This window comes from Myiozetetes cayanensis, unplaced genomic scaffold, assembly GCF_022539395.1.
Source record: "Myiozetetes cayanensis isolate MyiCay16 unplaced genomic scaffold, myiCay2020 scf27, whole genome shotgun sequence".
NCBI lineage: Eukaryota > Metazoa > Chordata > Aves > Passeriformes > Tyrannidae > Myiozetetes > Myiozetetes cayanensis.
The window spans coordinates 2,905,957-2,920,395 of NW_026087488.1; the positions used below are offsets into that span (position 1 = coordinate 2,905,957).

The 14,439-nt window shown below is 45.5% G+C and overlaps 2 protein-coding genes across 2 annotated transcripts; one reads left to right on the forward strand and one right to left on the reverse strand.

Moving 5' to 3' along the window:
- Nucleotides 1–470: 470 nt before the first annotated feature.
- PRR11 (proline rich 11) lies at nt 471–4,574 on the reverse strand. Its single transcript, XM_050321877.1, has 10 exons — nt 4,562–4,574; nt 3,822–3,933; nt 3,151–3,397; nt 2,467–2,589; nt 1,933–2,175; nt 1,715–1,813; nt 1,106–1,215; nt 947–1,006; nt 753–849; nt 471–536 (listed from the first exon to the last, which is right to left on the reverse strand). The coding sequence occupies exons 2-10, from the start codon at nt 3,929–3,931 to the stop codon at nt 471–473; spliced, it is 1,155 nt and encodes a 384-aa protein (XP_050177834.1). The 5' UTR covers nt 3,932–3,933; nt 4,562–4,574.
- Nucleotides 4,575–5,205: 631 nt separating this feature from the next.
- SKA2 (spindle and kinetochore associated complex subunit 2) lies at nt 5,206–13,790 on the forward strand. The gene is made up of 6 exons (XM_050322000.1): nt 5,206–5,291; nt 9,219–9,308; nt 9,984–10,160; nt 10,915–11,001; nt 11,857–11,896; nt 13,323–13,790. The coding sequence occupies exons 1-6, from the start codon at nt 5,259–5,261 to the stop codon at nt 13,331–13,333; spliced, it is 438 nt and encodes a 145-aa protein (XP_050177957.1). The 5' UTR covers nt 5,206–5,258; the 3' UTR covers nt 13,334–13,790.
- The last annotated feature ends 649 nt before the right edge of the window (nt 13,791–14,439 follow it).

Sequence of the window (14,439 nt, forward strand, 5' to 3'; positions counted from 1 at the left end):
AACCAAGCTGGTTGTTGAGTCCTGCAGCTTTTCCATTTAATAATATTAGTGCATTAAACTGTTGTTTTTCTTTAAAACTGTCCAGTTACCGTGAAGTTGTTTTTTGGTTAAAAATATATATATATGCATATAAAAGGTGTATAAACAATACTGAATTTCAGCAAACACGTACATATCTGTATGACAAGCAGCACCAGTGTTGGGAGCATAATAGTCCCTGCTTCAGCAGCAGCCAGTGGTCAAAGGACTTGGGAAAGGTCATGCTTTTTTATCATGAAGAATGAAGAATCCAACAAGATTGAGACATTATAGAAATATAAAAAGTAAAATCTGCTTAACAGGGTTTCAGAATATCCTGTTCTCTTGTGCCCTTACAAATACGTGTGCCCGAGTGTGATAAAAATGGGATTCAGATGGGGTTTCCCGACAACAGACGAGAAATACATTGTTCCATAAACATACTTTCCTTTTTACTTCTCATCAAAGCTGTTGGCAGCACTTAACCGGGCAGGGGAGGGACTCTTCGGATGAGCCATCTGTCAAAACAAGGGAAGGGTCAGAACGTGGAGATCTGAACTGATTGTGACTGAGATAAAGCAGCGCGATTCTTAAGACAGCCACAGCAAGCGATGAAAATAAAAGACATTATTAACCCTCAGATTTTGTTCCTCTGCAAAGCAGGGAAAAATCAGTAGGAAATTTGATGGATTTTAGAGCCAATTTATTGTTCCAAAAGAGAGAGGGTGACTTGCCTGGAATTTGCGTCGCAGTGCCTGGGTCATTATTGGTGTCAACCCAGAGCCACATTCAATGTTTTCTTTATTATTCAGAGGAGTGCCACCAGGGCTTCTGAAAAGATTGGACACAAGAGGAATTATTATTAGTTTTCTGTTTTTTTCCTAGATTTAAAAAAAAAAAAGAATTCAGAGAACAGGAAGGAACTTACCTTTGGATATTGACTTTCTTCAGGTGTTTCCGAAGGTCAATCTGATTTTTAGGGGGAGTACTGATAGAAAGAAACAAAGAAAATATTTTCCACTCTGTAAACCATGATAATCACTGATTAAAACAGAATAATATCCAAGAAGGGAAGAAAGGATCTTACATTAAGGAATTTGTGACGTGAGCTGATGGCTTGGATTTAGGTCTCAAACTAATACTCTGTAGATCTGAGACTGTAATTAATGCCCTACGTGGCTTCCCTGGTGATTCTGCCTAAAGCAAGGAAAGAAATGTTACCACAAATAAAACTTTATAATGTTTCACTAACTTCAAACCTATTTAATATTTAAACTCTGAAAGATTTTTGTGGTTTATGGCTTCTATGCTTTTTTTGAACTATTAAGATTTGAACCTGCCTTGGATAAAAATAGATTTATTCAAACCAAAAACCCCCAAACACTTTGGCAAACAATATTTCAGCTGGGCAAAGCAAGCCCAAAAATAACAGACACAAATCTACAGGAAAGCTCCATGGCCTCAATGTGAAATCAGAACTGAGTGCCAGAGGTTGGAGTTGGTCCCTTCATTTCTTCCCTTCAAATGCCCAAGTGCAGAATTAGGATGGTTACTTGGAACTTTGGGAGAGAAGAACTAATTTACTGAAAAAATTCTATGAGGGGCTAAGACAAGCACTGCAGGAAAGGCACCATTTCCAGGGTGGGATTTGCCCCCATGCACTGTCAGCTGTTTATCCCTGTCCCCTCCAGTCTACCTTGCCCACTCTCAGGTTGTTGTTTGTCTTCTTCAGCTTGACGTTCAGGAGGTCTTTGAGCGTGATCTGCATCGGCCCATCCTTCTTCACTGGTGGGGCCTGAAAACAAAGGGGTTTGGGAGGGGAATCAGGACTGCCAGGTGAGTGTGTGTTCACAAACACGTTCCTGATGGATCCAGGCACCAGGGAGAAAACAGAGGAGCCTTCTGAGTCCTTACCAGAGGTGCTTTGGAGCCAGAGCCCCGTTTGAGGAGGAGAGGTGCTGGAGGCAGGTTTGGTGGGGGCAGTGGTGGTGGTGGTGGTGGAGGAGGGGGAGGAGGAGGAGGAGGAGGTGGTGGAGGTGGAGGAGCAGGCACTGATGGTAGAAGGTTCATCTGTGTCTGTACAGGAGCACCCAGGACTGGTCTGTGACACCTTTGGCAAAGAGAATTTTCTGGAGACAAAGCTGCAGGTCCGTTCATCTGAAAACGACATAAATAAACAGGAGGGCATTAAATCCACCGGCAAAAGGAGATGGAATTTTAGAGGACAAAGGTTCTGGCTAAAGCTGATCTGTGCAGGCACAAAAGCCTTTTAGGAGGCTCATCAGCAAAACAGTTCCCTCTGGCTGTGAGGAAACTGCAGTTCAGCAACACTGAGTGCAGGAATGCCCTGTGAGAACCCTTCAGATTTCTGAGTTCCTGCACTGACCACAGTTCCTCACATACCCACACACACAAACATCATCCCATCCCAACAGGACTGGCACTGACCTGGAGTGTTTCTTGGAGCTTAGAAAATTCACTTTCCAACTTTTCCAGCTGCTCTCTCAACGCATTTAGTTCCCTTAAGTAGATTTGTGACGGAAATACGGTGTCTTTAACCACTTTAAAACTCTGAGCATAAAAAGAAAGCACATTTAGTGTTTTCACCACCAGGTTCTGTTTCCAGAGACAAGGCTGTGATTACTATGCAAAGTTCTATGTCAAAGTCTTACTGCAGTCCCTGGAAAAGCACAACAGGAAGATACAAAATTTCATCAAATAGTTCCCTGACAGGAACCCAAGGAGTGACTTTCTTAAAGAACTTTCACTTCATCTAGGAATTCTAAAGTAAAATTCACATTTGACCTGAAAAGCTCAAATTGCACATATGCAAGCAGCACATGCTGGGATTCTTGGGACTGTCCTGGGCAGGGCCAGGAGTTGGACTTGGATGATCCTTGTGGGTCCCTTCCAACACAGGATATTGTAGGATTCTATGATTTAATGTCTTGACACATCTCCTATTTACTCCTTCAACATTAAACACTAAATATACCTTCTATGTCTCAATACAGTTTCAATGTTTCAATAAATACACTTTAGACAACTAAATGTACAGCTCAGCTCTCCAATGTCCCCCTGTGATCTGTGTCTGAGCACAAAGAACCACCTCCCACGTGCCTAAAACTGTACCTGTGCAACCGTGTTCTGGCCCCACCAGCACAGAAACCACGCTGCTGATTCCAAGGGTTTTACCACAGTTTTTGCAGCTGATTCCAAGGGTTTTACCACAGTTTTTGCAGCTGATTCCAAGGGTTTTATCACAGTTTTTGCTGCTGATTCCAAGGGTTTTACCACATCTTTTATGCTGGGCAAGGCTGGTGGCCAGAGGGAGCCCCTTGGGAAAGGTGTTGTGTTCAGAGGGAGATCAGCGGGTGACCTGCAACAGAATTTCTCAGGGTGAGGCCAGAATTGTATTTATCATTTCAGCCTTTATTAAAGTTAACTGTGACCAATCATCTGGAAATTACAAGAGGGAACAGCAGGTAACAAGAGAGTAAATGTGACCAGAGAAACCAGGGGAGGGCAAGATACATTTCAATAAAGGAGGAGGGGGGGATAATATTTGAAATCAGTTTTTATTCAGATTGCTTTTCCTGGTTATCAAAGTTAGTCATGGAGTCACTAAGGTTGGAAAAGACCTCCAAGATCACCATGTCCATGAAGTTATTCCACAGCAGCCCTGCCAGGATGCAGACAGGCTCCAAACACAATTCCACTCCCTCAGTTCCATGAGGAATTGGGAGCAAACAGCAAAACCCAGGAATTGGGTGAAAAGGCAAAGCTCAGGCTGAGCCTCTTACCGTGGGGAAGGACAAACTGAGCCCTGGGGCTTTGCAGCATCTCTCTTTTGTTCCGCTCGAAATCTTCCCCGGGCTCTCCTTTTCCGTCTGCTTTTCTTATGCTTTGCCATCGCTGGTCAAAAAGACACATTTAAAATGAATTTCCAGAGAGCAAATTACACACTGGGGCAGCCCCTCAGACATCCAGGCACAGGTTATTCACAGCTGCCTTGCTGGAAGCATCACATAATGCTGATAAAAAAATAAATCCTTAAGTTCTTATGAGCCACAGGGATGTCTTTGTAACAGAGTAGTGGACACAAAAAGCACCATTTTATAATGGGTTTCTTTCCCCCTATTTATGTAATAAATAGGTGTTATAAATAAATATAATTTATTATAAATAAATATAATTATTATAAATAATTAGAACAAATATATTAACATATAGCTATGGTAAATAAAAATATATAGCTGTATTAAATAGTAATATATAGCTAGCATAAAATATAAATATAGCTAGAATAAATATAGAGCTAGAATAAATATACATAGACATAAAAATGTCGGTATATTAATTATATTCAGGTGGTTTTTTTAAATCCTGAAGCGACAAACCCTGAATTTCGGCAAAACGACGCTTGTGGAGAACGGAGGCAGAAGACACAAAGACGAGGCCCCGGGATGGGCCCGGTCGGTCCCTCACCGGTGACCCCGCACCGGGGCGCGGGGGCTCCTCACATACACACACACATACAGACCTGTGGGGGTGTCCCCGGTGCCGGGGGGTGTCTCAGCAGCCCGGGGGTGTGCCCTGTGCCCCCCGGGATCCCGGGGGTGTCCCTGGAATGGGGGGGTGTCCCGGGGCCTGCCCGTCCCCCCCGGCCGCACCCGCCGCCGATTCAAACGGCAGCCGGCGGCGCGCTCAGCCAATGGCAGCGCCGCTCTCAGCCGCGGCCCCCACGCGGAGCGTGTAAGCCGCTCGCTGATTGGCTGCCGCGCTGAGGTACACACCCCCCCATCCCGCGCGCTCCACCGGAGCGGGGCCGGTGCTGCCCCCGCCCCGTCCCGGGGGCCGCCATTGGGAAAGCGAGTCCGGCGCCGACAATCGGCGGGCAGCGCTCGGCCGGGGAGGCCGGTGGGGCGCCTGGAGGGGAACAACAGCCCCACCGGGGGCACCGGAGGGACCGGGGTGAAACTGTGGGAGGGGTGACCAATGCCCGCCCCGCCAGCGGCGCGCGCCCCGCCCCGGCCAATCACGGCGCGGAGCCCACTCCGGGCCAATCAGCGCCGCCGTCCCTCGGAGCGGGTTTACATTCCCGCCGGGCCAATGGCGAGGGCGCTCGGAGTGCCGCGGGCCAATGGGAGGCGCGCGGCGAGTGACAGCTGGCCAATGGGAGCGCCGCGCGGGGGGTGGGGATCGCCCCGCCGCCGCCTGAGGAATGTCAACTATTCAACATGGAGACGGCGCTCGCCAAGCTCGAGGCCATGGTGAGGGCGGGCGGCGGCCGCGCTCGGGGCCGCCCGCGCCGCGGGGCCGCCCGCCGGCGGCGCCTGGCGGGGCGCGGGGCCTCCGCGGACAGGAGGGAGGGAAGGGAAGGAAGGGGAGAGCGCGGGCGCGGCGCGCCGAGGGAGAGCGGCCGCTCAGCCGCGCCCGCCGCTCCGCATCCGGGCCCTGAGCGCGGCCCGCGCCGCCCTCGGCGGGGCTCCCGCCGGGCGCGTCCGGGTCAGGCGGGTTCGGCCGGGCCGGTCCATTGCGCGGCCCCCCCCGCGGGGCGGGGCCTGCGCGGCGCTCGGCGCGGGGCAGGGCGCGGCCATTCCCGCGCACCTGGGGGGGGGCGGGCGCGCCCACTGCGCGGGGGACGCGGCCGGGCCGCACCATGTGCGGGGAAGGGGGGAGGAACGCGGGGCACAGCGGGGCGAGGGGAGAGCCCATTCCGTCCCGGCGGGGGAGAGGGAGCGCTCACCTGGGCTGGACCATTTTGAGTGCGGGGGGGGGGCAGGGGGGCCCTTCTTTCCCAGCTCCAGTTCCAGGAGTTTTCCCAGCCTTGGACTCCGGGCTCTCCCTTATGGAATGGTCGCCTCCCCGTCTGCCCCGCTCTTGGAAAAGTGGGAAAAAAGCGCAAAAAATAACCTCCCAGAAAAGAGCTGTGCTCTGCTTCCCTGATGGAGGGGCGCTGGAAAGCTGTCCCTGACCGGCCGAGTTCCTCCTGGCATCCCTAAAACCTCCATCTCCCTTCTCTCTAATCTATTTTCGCATTAAAGATTCTCCCTCGGTCTCCCCATATCTTTTCTCTTAGTATTCTTTTTTTTGTTTGTTTGTGTTTAAGCCTAGTCTAGAAATAATAATTTAGAACTATGTTTAGAGCGACTCGGGTCATATGCTTTATTTATTATTTTTTGATTGATTGATTGATGGATTGATTATTTAGTTAATATGGTTTAAATACGTGTTTTATTGAAAGTCTTACTTTCAGGTGACTCTGACGTGTAAATAGTCACAGAGGTGTTTTTTGGCCCCCTTAAGGTTAACGGGGTATTTTACACCTGGTGGTGAAATTCGGAACAGTTTCCCACATCCCAGCTTTGTGTCTCTTTTGCTTTTCCTTCTGCTTCTTGTTTCTTCTGCCTGGATTTCCCGTGAGCTCAGCTAAAACACTTCTTTCCCCCCGAGGGTTTGACACGAATTTCATGGGAAGCTTCATTGTAAGGAGCCAGGGATAAACGAATTAGCGGGAGTTTAAACAGAACAATGGGCATGAAAATACCAGGTAATCAATTGTTCAGCAACACCATCACATCTGCAGCATGAGATTAATGACAGAAAAAATCATAAAGCTCTCCATGTAAATAAACCAAGGCCAGGCTGGTGGAAGGTGGAAGGGGGGGAATGAGATGAGTTTAAGGTCCCTTCCAGCCCCAACATTCCATGAACAGCCAGTGCTGTATCCCAGGAGAACGGGCTGCACAAGTTCCTTGGAGTCAGCTGGGAATGGAGCCTTTCCAGGAGCTCCAGCAGGCACAGTCAGGGCTGCAGGGAGAACTCAGGGTGCTGAGAACTCCCTCCTTCTGCACTGAGGGAAACTTTGTGGGCATCCACTGAAAAAACTGGATACTAAATGGATAAACCACCAGATGAGCTTCGTTCAGAGCAGTCCAGTTCTGTCACTGGATTTTTGGTACTGTGGACCTGCTTTATTTGCCTGGAGTGGTGTCTGTCCAGTGCCCTTTTTATGTTGTACTACTAGTGATGATGCACAGAAAGCAGTGCAATGTTAAAAGGGCATTGGCCAGCAATGCTGTCTGCGTTATATTCTTATTTTTGCTGCAGTCCCACACCCAAAGTCACTGCCTGAGCCCAGCAGGTGATCTGCAAAACAGCTGGGAAATGGTTTTGCCACTGATTTTTTTTGCTAGGAGACTCGTTGTCTTCTACTTCCTTTCCAAGGAGAATTATTAAGTGGTTTTTTTGGTGACAAATATCATCATCTCAGTGTCTCTCCTGAGAAATGAGTGCCCTGCAAGGAGCAAAGAACACTGTCCAGCATTCCTAGTTCCTCTCCTCTCCACTCCCAGGTTTCTTTGCATTTTGTTGTTAAGGATCTCAGCACCTTCAAACCCTGAGAGTTCTCAAACTTTCAATATGAAGTTAAAAAAAAAAACCACTTTCATTTAGATTTATGAAATACACCCCCAGTATGGGGGTCCTCTCACACCCAGGTGGCAACCCCAGGGATAAGGTTGGGATAAGAGCTGGGAAATGGATGTTCCAGTACATTTTAAAGTGATTCAGCACCTGCAGGTTACAAAGAATAAACTCTGATGTCTAGAAAATATTCCCTGTAATGCAGTTTAAGAACATCTGACAGCGGTTCAGAACCTTCTCTTGCTACGAGGCAAACCTAAGGGATAAATACATTTTGGAATTGTAGTTTCCATTAAAAAAAAACACCCAAATTGTTTGAAACCGAATTTCTGCTGAGCATTTTGTTGGGTGGCTTGGTGTTTTTTCCCTCCTTTTGGTCAGGGAACGACGGGGATTCTGAATAACAATAATAATAATAATAATAATGTTTTCAAATATGTGAGCTTTTGTGTGTCAGGACTTGATGAACTTGAATATCACCCAGTTCTTCGTGATTTACAGCAACTGATGTGGTTTTTTGCCTTTTTTTGAGCGTGTTTTGAGCCCTGCCCAGAGCTGTTTCTGCTCTCGAGTGCTCTGACTTTATTGCACTACTGTCCTGTCCAGCGAGCAGTGCAATAGTATTGTCAAAGCATCTGAGAGCAGAGCACCTTCAGCCTCCCTCCCGAGCCTGTGAGTAAATTACACATTTACACCTCAAAACCTGCGTTTTCTCCGGGACTGTTGGGGTTTTTTTGGTGTGTGTTTCCGGAAATAACAGTGAGAAATGAGGATTTATGGAATGAAAAGCGGTGATACCGACCTGTGTTTAGTTTTTCACTGAGCACAGATCTTAAACTTGTTTGAAATTGGATAAGTTTTTAGCTTCACACCCGGTTTTTGATGGGCTGCCTCGCAGCAGAAGCCTGGTGTTAGTGGGTAATGTCCTTGTGGAAGTCTCAGATTATCAATATTGAATATTTCGTGGGTAATTCTGAAAGCTGCCTGTACCCGTTGTCTGCTTTCCCCAAAATTAATCAAAATGAGGAGTTGGAGAAAAGCAAAAAAAAAAAAAATCATCTCTTTGGGGTGCCTGCCTGTGGAAATGAAAACCTAAAAACGTTTGCTTAGCAGAGGGAAAGAGAAATGATTGGGCAGTTAAGGAGAAAATCCCTCAAGAGCTCTTTAAAAATCTGTAGTGTATTGAAAGGTATTTTAACCAAGTTAAGGAACTTACAACCATTTTTAACTTGCTTTCATCACTGTCTCCTCTGTGACTGTAAAACCCACCAAATTATGGTGTAAAAAAAAAAGTGAGTGGCCTGTGAGCTGGGAAAAGTGCCTGCCTTTAAAGTGGAAATCTTTAATAGATATTTAAATTGCAGGCTAAAATTAATGAAGTGGCAATGCCATCAGCAGGCTGCTTTCCCAAGGCAATTAGATAATTCTCTGGTGGCTTTTTTATCCCAAGGAGAGAGAAGTGATGTCATCAATCTGACTGGCTGTTAGTCAGCCTGGTTTATGGGGGAATAATGGAATGTGTTGTGGGCATTAAAAGCAGCTGAGGGAACACATCCCTGATGTAAAGAACAGCAGAACCTCTGGTGATGCTCTTGGATCCTGGACCCTTCTTCATGATCTCTGCTGGGTGAGAGTTCTGCTGACAGAACTTGGAAAATATTAACTTTGAAAACTGGTTTTATGCTCTCCTGAAACACAGGAAGGGCAAATGGTTGGGGTTTGTCTGCAGTTTTTGGTTTCTAACACGCTGTGCCTGACCTTAAATGTTTCAGTTCCAGAAGGCAGAGGCTGATCTGGATTGGATTCAACACAGGCTGGAGTATGAAATTAGGAGAAATCTTCCTGATGATGCACCACCAGAGGTAGGGTTAATAATTAACTTTTTTTTTGATTAAATTAATAGATTTTACTGCATTTTCTATGAAGATGGTAACAAATGGGACCGTTCTTTTATCTGCTTGTTAGGTTTTTATTACTGTTATTATTAGAAAGTATTCCCTGCATCATTTAATCAAGATAACTGGCCTAGAATAAATTCAGACAAAACCCCCTTGGTTTCTTGGTACAGGGGAGTTCTCCCATGAGAGAAATTAGTAGTGGTGACCCCTAAATTCAAGAGACAGAGCAAAGGTGGGTCTGAGCTCTGAGATCCAACTTCAACTTGCTCATAAATAATGGCTACATTGATACTTGGAGGAGAGATGAGAGGAAGAGGAACAACAATAAATGACATCATTGTAACCTACAGCAGAAAAATCATTTCTTTTGGTAGAACTCTATCTCAGAAAAGCTATTAAAGGTCTCCAATACAAGAAATTCTTCCTCCTGTACTTGTTGTGGGACCACAGAGTTATGCAGGTGTATTAACACCATCTGTGGAAAAGGAAATGTAGAGTTGGAACATCCACACTTTTCACTGGACAGGCCCATTCCATGTCCTGTTTTGGTGCCTCCAACGCCTGCACTTTTAACTGGTGTTCAGCCAGGTTAATTTTCTTTGCTGGCCTGGTGTAAATGTGCTTTTCCTTTCTCCACAGGAGGACCCACTGGCCATCCTGGAGGAGCTCTCAGCGGCAAAAGCTCGTTACAAAGCACTGTGCACACGGATGGACAAAATATCCAGGGAGCAGAAGGAAGCCATGGAGAGCCTCCAAGCTCCTGTGGAGAACACAATGAAGATAATTCAGGAATTACAGCAAAAAGCTTGTCTTGAGGTAGTGGTTTCCTTTGAATCACTTTGTTTCCACTCCTGTAAATGAGCAGGTACTTTGTAGCCTTTCCTTACTGTGATGGAAATTGCTGTGCAGAGTGCAGGCTCCTGGAAGAAGATGAGAAGATGAGTTCCCAGAAGAAATTCCTGCAGGATTGGAGCTCTTTTTGTAAATCCCAGTTCCCCAGCACTGGGAGCTGAAGCAATACCTGAGTGGTGTCAATAATTTCGTAGGAATTTCAGAGAAATCAGTGCCTTTGTGCACAGCTGTGTCCCAGGGCCACGCTGACACATCTTCTAGGAATGGAAAATGGACACTGAAAGCAATTTTAAGAGGCAGAGAAGCTTTTAAATGGAAAATGTTCTTTTTCACTGTCTGAAGTGAGTCAGTTGAAACCAACACATTGTAACAAACACACTGGGATTATAAATTTGTCCTCAGTGGGATGATGCCTCTCTAGCTATTAAAGAAACCAAGAACACATTTCCCTAAGTGGTCTGCAGACACTGCTTTGTTTCAGCTATGAGGAGATTGTGAAAGCATTAATTTTGTCCCATTAAAAATCAGGTTGTGGTGGATTTTTCAGGAATACTTTGCCTGTGATTTTGCTTTCAGGTGAAGGAAAGTGGGAGTCTGCTCTGAGTGTCCATGAGAAAAGGGCTCCAAAAACATTGAGTTCCTCTGTAAATGTCATCACTCAGGAACCGAAGGATCAGAGTTCTCTGTGTTTGCTTTTTGATTTCTTTTTCTTTCCTAGAGCTCCCCCCTGTCAGCAGCAGAAGAGGCTGCAGCAGAGCAGCTGGGCATCCAGAGTGGGGGAGGTCTGGAATCATCAGTGGAAGAGGTAATTATGGCACGGAGTGTCGGGGTCCCAGGAACCAGGAATCCTGAGTGCAGCTCAGAAGGGCTGTTTTTGGGACTTGATGCCTCTCAAATGAGTGGCATTTTTATCAGAAATGGGATTCAGCTCCTAACAAACCTTTTCATTTTTGAATTGTTCCACTCGAATTGTCCCCACGAAGGAAAAATGAGCTTTGATGGGAGACTTTGTTGCCCTTGTTTTTTAATTGGGATGTGTTTATGTTTCTTTTCAGGCATGCAGTTGGTTGCTCTTGTTGATCCTCTTGTTCTGTTAATGCATGAGATAAAAAAACCTTTGGGTGGCAGTGAGGGGTGTAAATGATCCAAACCAACAGTATCTCAACGTGGGGAGAGATTTAATTTCCTGTAAAATATTACATGAGTTCTGGGATATGAGTAACCAAGTATTCTTGCAGTAGAACACAGATATAAACTTAAGATTTGCTGAAAAGTCGGATGTTCTCCCATAGCTCAAAGCAGAAAATTCCAATTATAATTATCTGCAAAGAGTTGGTTTGGGTGTCATGTTAAAAACACAATATTAAAGAGGGTCAATAGAGTGTGTTTATCTGATTGATCTTGTCTTTTTGGCTATGCCTTCTCGCTGCCCACTGTCCCAGGGACACCCCACTTTCTGTCCCTTTATTGCCATTTTATATCCATTTTAAACTCAATTTGTTTGAAGCTGTGTTTGATCCCTTGTGCTGGTGACAGCTGCAAGATCCTCTGTTATCCAGTGGTAAAATGTAACCACTTGTGCAGGAATGAAAGTGGAAAAAAAGAATTTCTAAGCAATCCTGACAACAAATCCTGACACTTGTGCCGTGTTTATTTGTAGGCACATTATGCAAGATCTACAGTCTCTGACTCAGATGAAGGTAAGTGCTGAAAAAATAAACTTCCCCCTGTTTTCTTCTTGTAAAACCTGTAAATAAAGACAGTAAATTCACTGTTTTCACTCTCAAGCACCAGTAACTCCTGATTTTATGTGAAGAATTCAGATTTTAGTGTAAGAACCTGAGCTCTTAGCTACACTCTGTGGATAGTTCTGGGATTTTTTCTTGCTGCTGGTGGGATTGAAGTGCATTCTGCTTTGCTTATGGTATGGAAGAAATGGTCTTGCCATAAAAACAGCTCTTTTAAATCAATTTATCCCTACTTATGGAAAGGAATTCTCCTGTTTTGCTTTGGTTTGGTTTTTGAAACACAGCTAAATAGTCACTGACAGACCAGCTTTGTTAATCCACATCAGAGCTCAGATTAAATGATTTTTCACCGGGTCTGCAGATACAGCGATAGTTTGGAGGGAGTATCTTCCTTCCCTCCTTCCTCTTGCTGGAAAATCTTCCTTTAGACCCATTTAGAGGGATTATTAAACTATCTTTGGCCTAGCTTTTGGAGAAACAAAAATGTTCTATTTCCAGTTTTTTCACCAAAATATCTTCCATTTTCAATTTTTTGACATCCCAATTCAAAGCACTGACTGAGGGAATGCTTCTGACTGTACCCAGGCCCATCAGATGATCTGTCCCATCAGCAGATTTGAACTCTGTGTACAGGGAGTTATTTAACCACTTTGTAGTGACTAAGAACAAGATTTAAAGCCATTCAATAGCAAGAATTTCATAAGCTCTAAAGAAACTCAGCCTGTTTTAAATTAAACAAACTCAAAGAGTTAACCATTCACTGCCATATTATAACTTCATAATGTGATTTTACTCCCCTACACCCTTCCTGATTGGGTACACACCCCAAAGTGTTAGACCATTATACAAACCCCTCCTGAATTAATTTGGGTAAAAATGCTTTGATCATTTTCAAAGCTGCATTTGGGGTTCTTCAGACCTTCTCACTTTGTTTTCACTGTACAGATGTCCAGGTCTGGGGCTGCTCAGGGCAGTTTTGCTGACACAGTCGTACTGCCAGGCCCTTTTAGTGTTCAGAATCTGCAGCCAGACTGGAAAAGCAAAGCCCTGACACTAAACCATGACCCCCTCAAGCCCTGCCCTCCTCTCCCCAGCCCCTCCTGCCTCTCCAAGGCCTGATCCCTCCCTGGAATGTGCTGTGGATTTCTGGCAGGCTGAGGTTACAAACAAACGAGTTTTGAACTCGGGAATTCTGTCTCTTTAACCCCAAGGCTGGATTAGCAAATGACTTCTCTGATTTGAAGTAGCACAGAAAAGCTGATGGTGTAATAAGGGTGAATTTACAGAGCACTCACAGAAATCATTCCTTACGGGCTTTTTAGCCTTTTTCTGCCTGTTTGATGCATGTTTTGGTAAATAGTTTGTTTTTGTCTTGCAGAGTGGGACTGAGTTTTTCACAGGTGGATGAGATGAGCACGAAACTCGCTCAAGAATGCAAGTCCTGGAAGAACTTGGTACTGTGAAAAGCAACAAAAAAGGGACTATTAAAGTAGCCGTGTAAGCGAAAGCTCAGCCCGTTCTCCTCTGAGACACAAAGCACCTTGGTCACAGCTCCTGGATTGTGAAGGAACAAATATTTCCCTGGGATCTAAGAGCTGCTAAAAGCCCACTGTTGGAAAGCTGTTATGTTTCTGTGCACAAATTCTGTCTCTAGTACTTAAAACTGGAGAGTTAAAAACCACCGAGGCTGGCCTTTTGCCTTAGATATTTCTATGGTCAATGCATTTTTTTTTAAAGAGTGTTAATGAGCCACGTGACATTTTCTTGCTCTCCTCCTTTGGTGGGGTTTTTAACAACCCAAGCCTCTTAAGTGTACTTACATTCCTGAATAAATGATGAAAGCTAAGGAGGTGCCGTAGATTTATTACACTTTTGTGACTCCAGACCCTGTGCCTTGCCCTGACCCCTGAACCTGGGCCCTGACCCGCTCCATTCTCCTTTGCTGGGAACTCCCTTGGGATTTTTAGAGTCCAGGGAAACCGGAGGCTCCCAGAGTAGCCGAGGTTGGAAGGGACCTCTGGAGAGTGTCCAGTCCAACCCCCTGTCAGGAGCAGCTGTGGCAGATCCTGAGGGCAGATCCCTCAGGGCAGCGTCCTGAAAAATTCCAAGGATGGAGAATTCACAACAATTCACATTGTTTGACCACCCTCGCAGTGAAAAACAGAAGGAGGATTTTTTTTTTTTTCTTTCCTGGCGTTTAATATTTCTATATTTATTTCAACCTAATTAGAGGATAAGATATCCAAAGTTTTACCAAGTTCCTGTGGGGTTTTCTGAAAAATTATGTCCATCAAAGGAGAGGAATTTAAATTAGTGCTCTTGGGGAGGGGAGGCTGATTTCTGAGCTCATTGAGGAGCTGGTTTAGGGTTTGATGGGAAAAAGCACAGGCTGGATGTTGAAAAAAAAGGGAGGAAAGAACAGAAAGTTGCTTTTATGATATCTGATACCTAGTGTGCCCTTTACGTACATGTAATTAACCAGTTTCACAAACTGA

Bases quoted from the DNA above. Each gene is read 5' to 3' on its own strand.
- PRR11 (XM_050321877.1), bottom strand. From the start codon at position 3,931: ATGGCAAAGCATAAGAAAAGCAGACGGAAAAGGAGAGCCCGGGGAAGA. The intron at 3,398-3,821 runs GTAAGAGGCTCA...ATTCTGTTGCAG, and splicing joins TCAGTTTGTCCTTCCCCACG to GTCACCCGCTGATCTCCCTC. The intron at 850-946 runs GTAAGTTCCTTC...CAATCTTTTCAG, and splicing joins AAGAAAGTCAATATCCAAAG to AAGCCCTGGTGGCACTCCTC.
- SKA2 (XM_050322000.1), top strand. From the start codon at position 5,259: ATGGAGACGGCGCTCGCCAAGCTCGAGGCCATG. The intron at 5,292-9,218 runs GTGAGGGCGGGC...TAAATGTTTCAG, and splicing joins TCGCCAAGCTCGAGGCCATG to TTCCAGAAGGCAGAGGCTGA. The intron at 11,002-11,856 runs GTAATTATGGCA...GTTTATTTGTAG, and splicing joins TGGAATCATCAGTGGAAGAG to GCACATTATGCAAGATCTAC.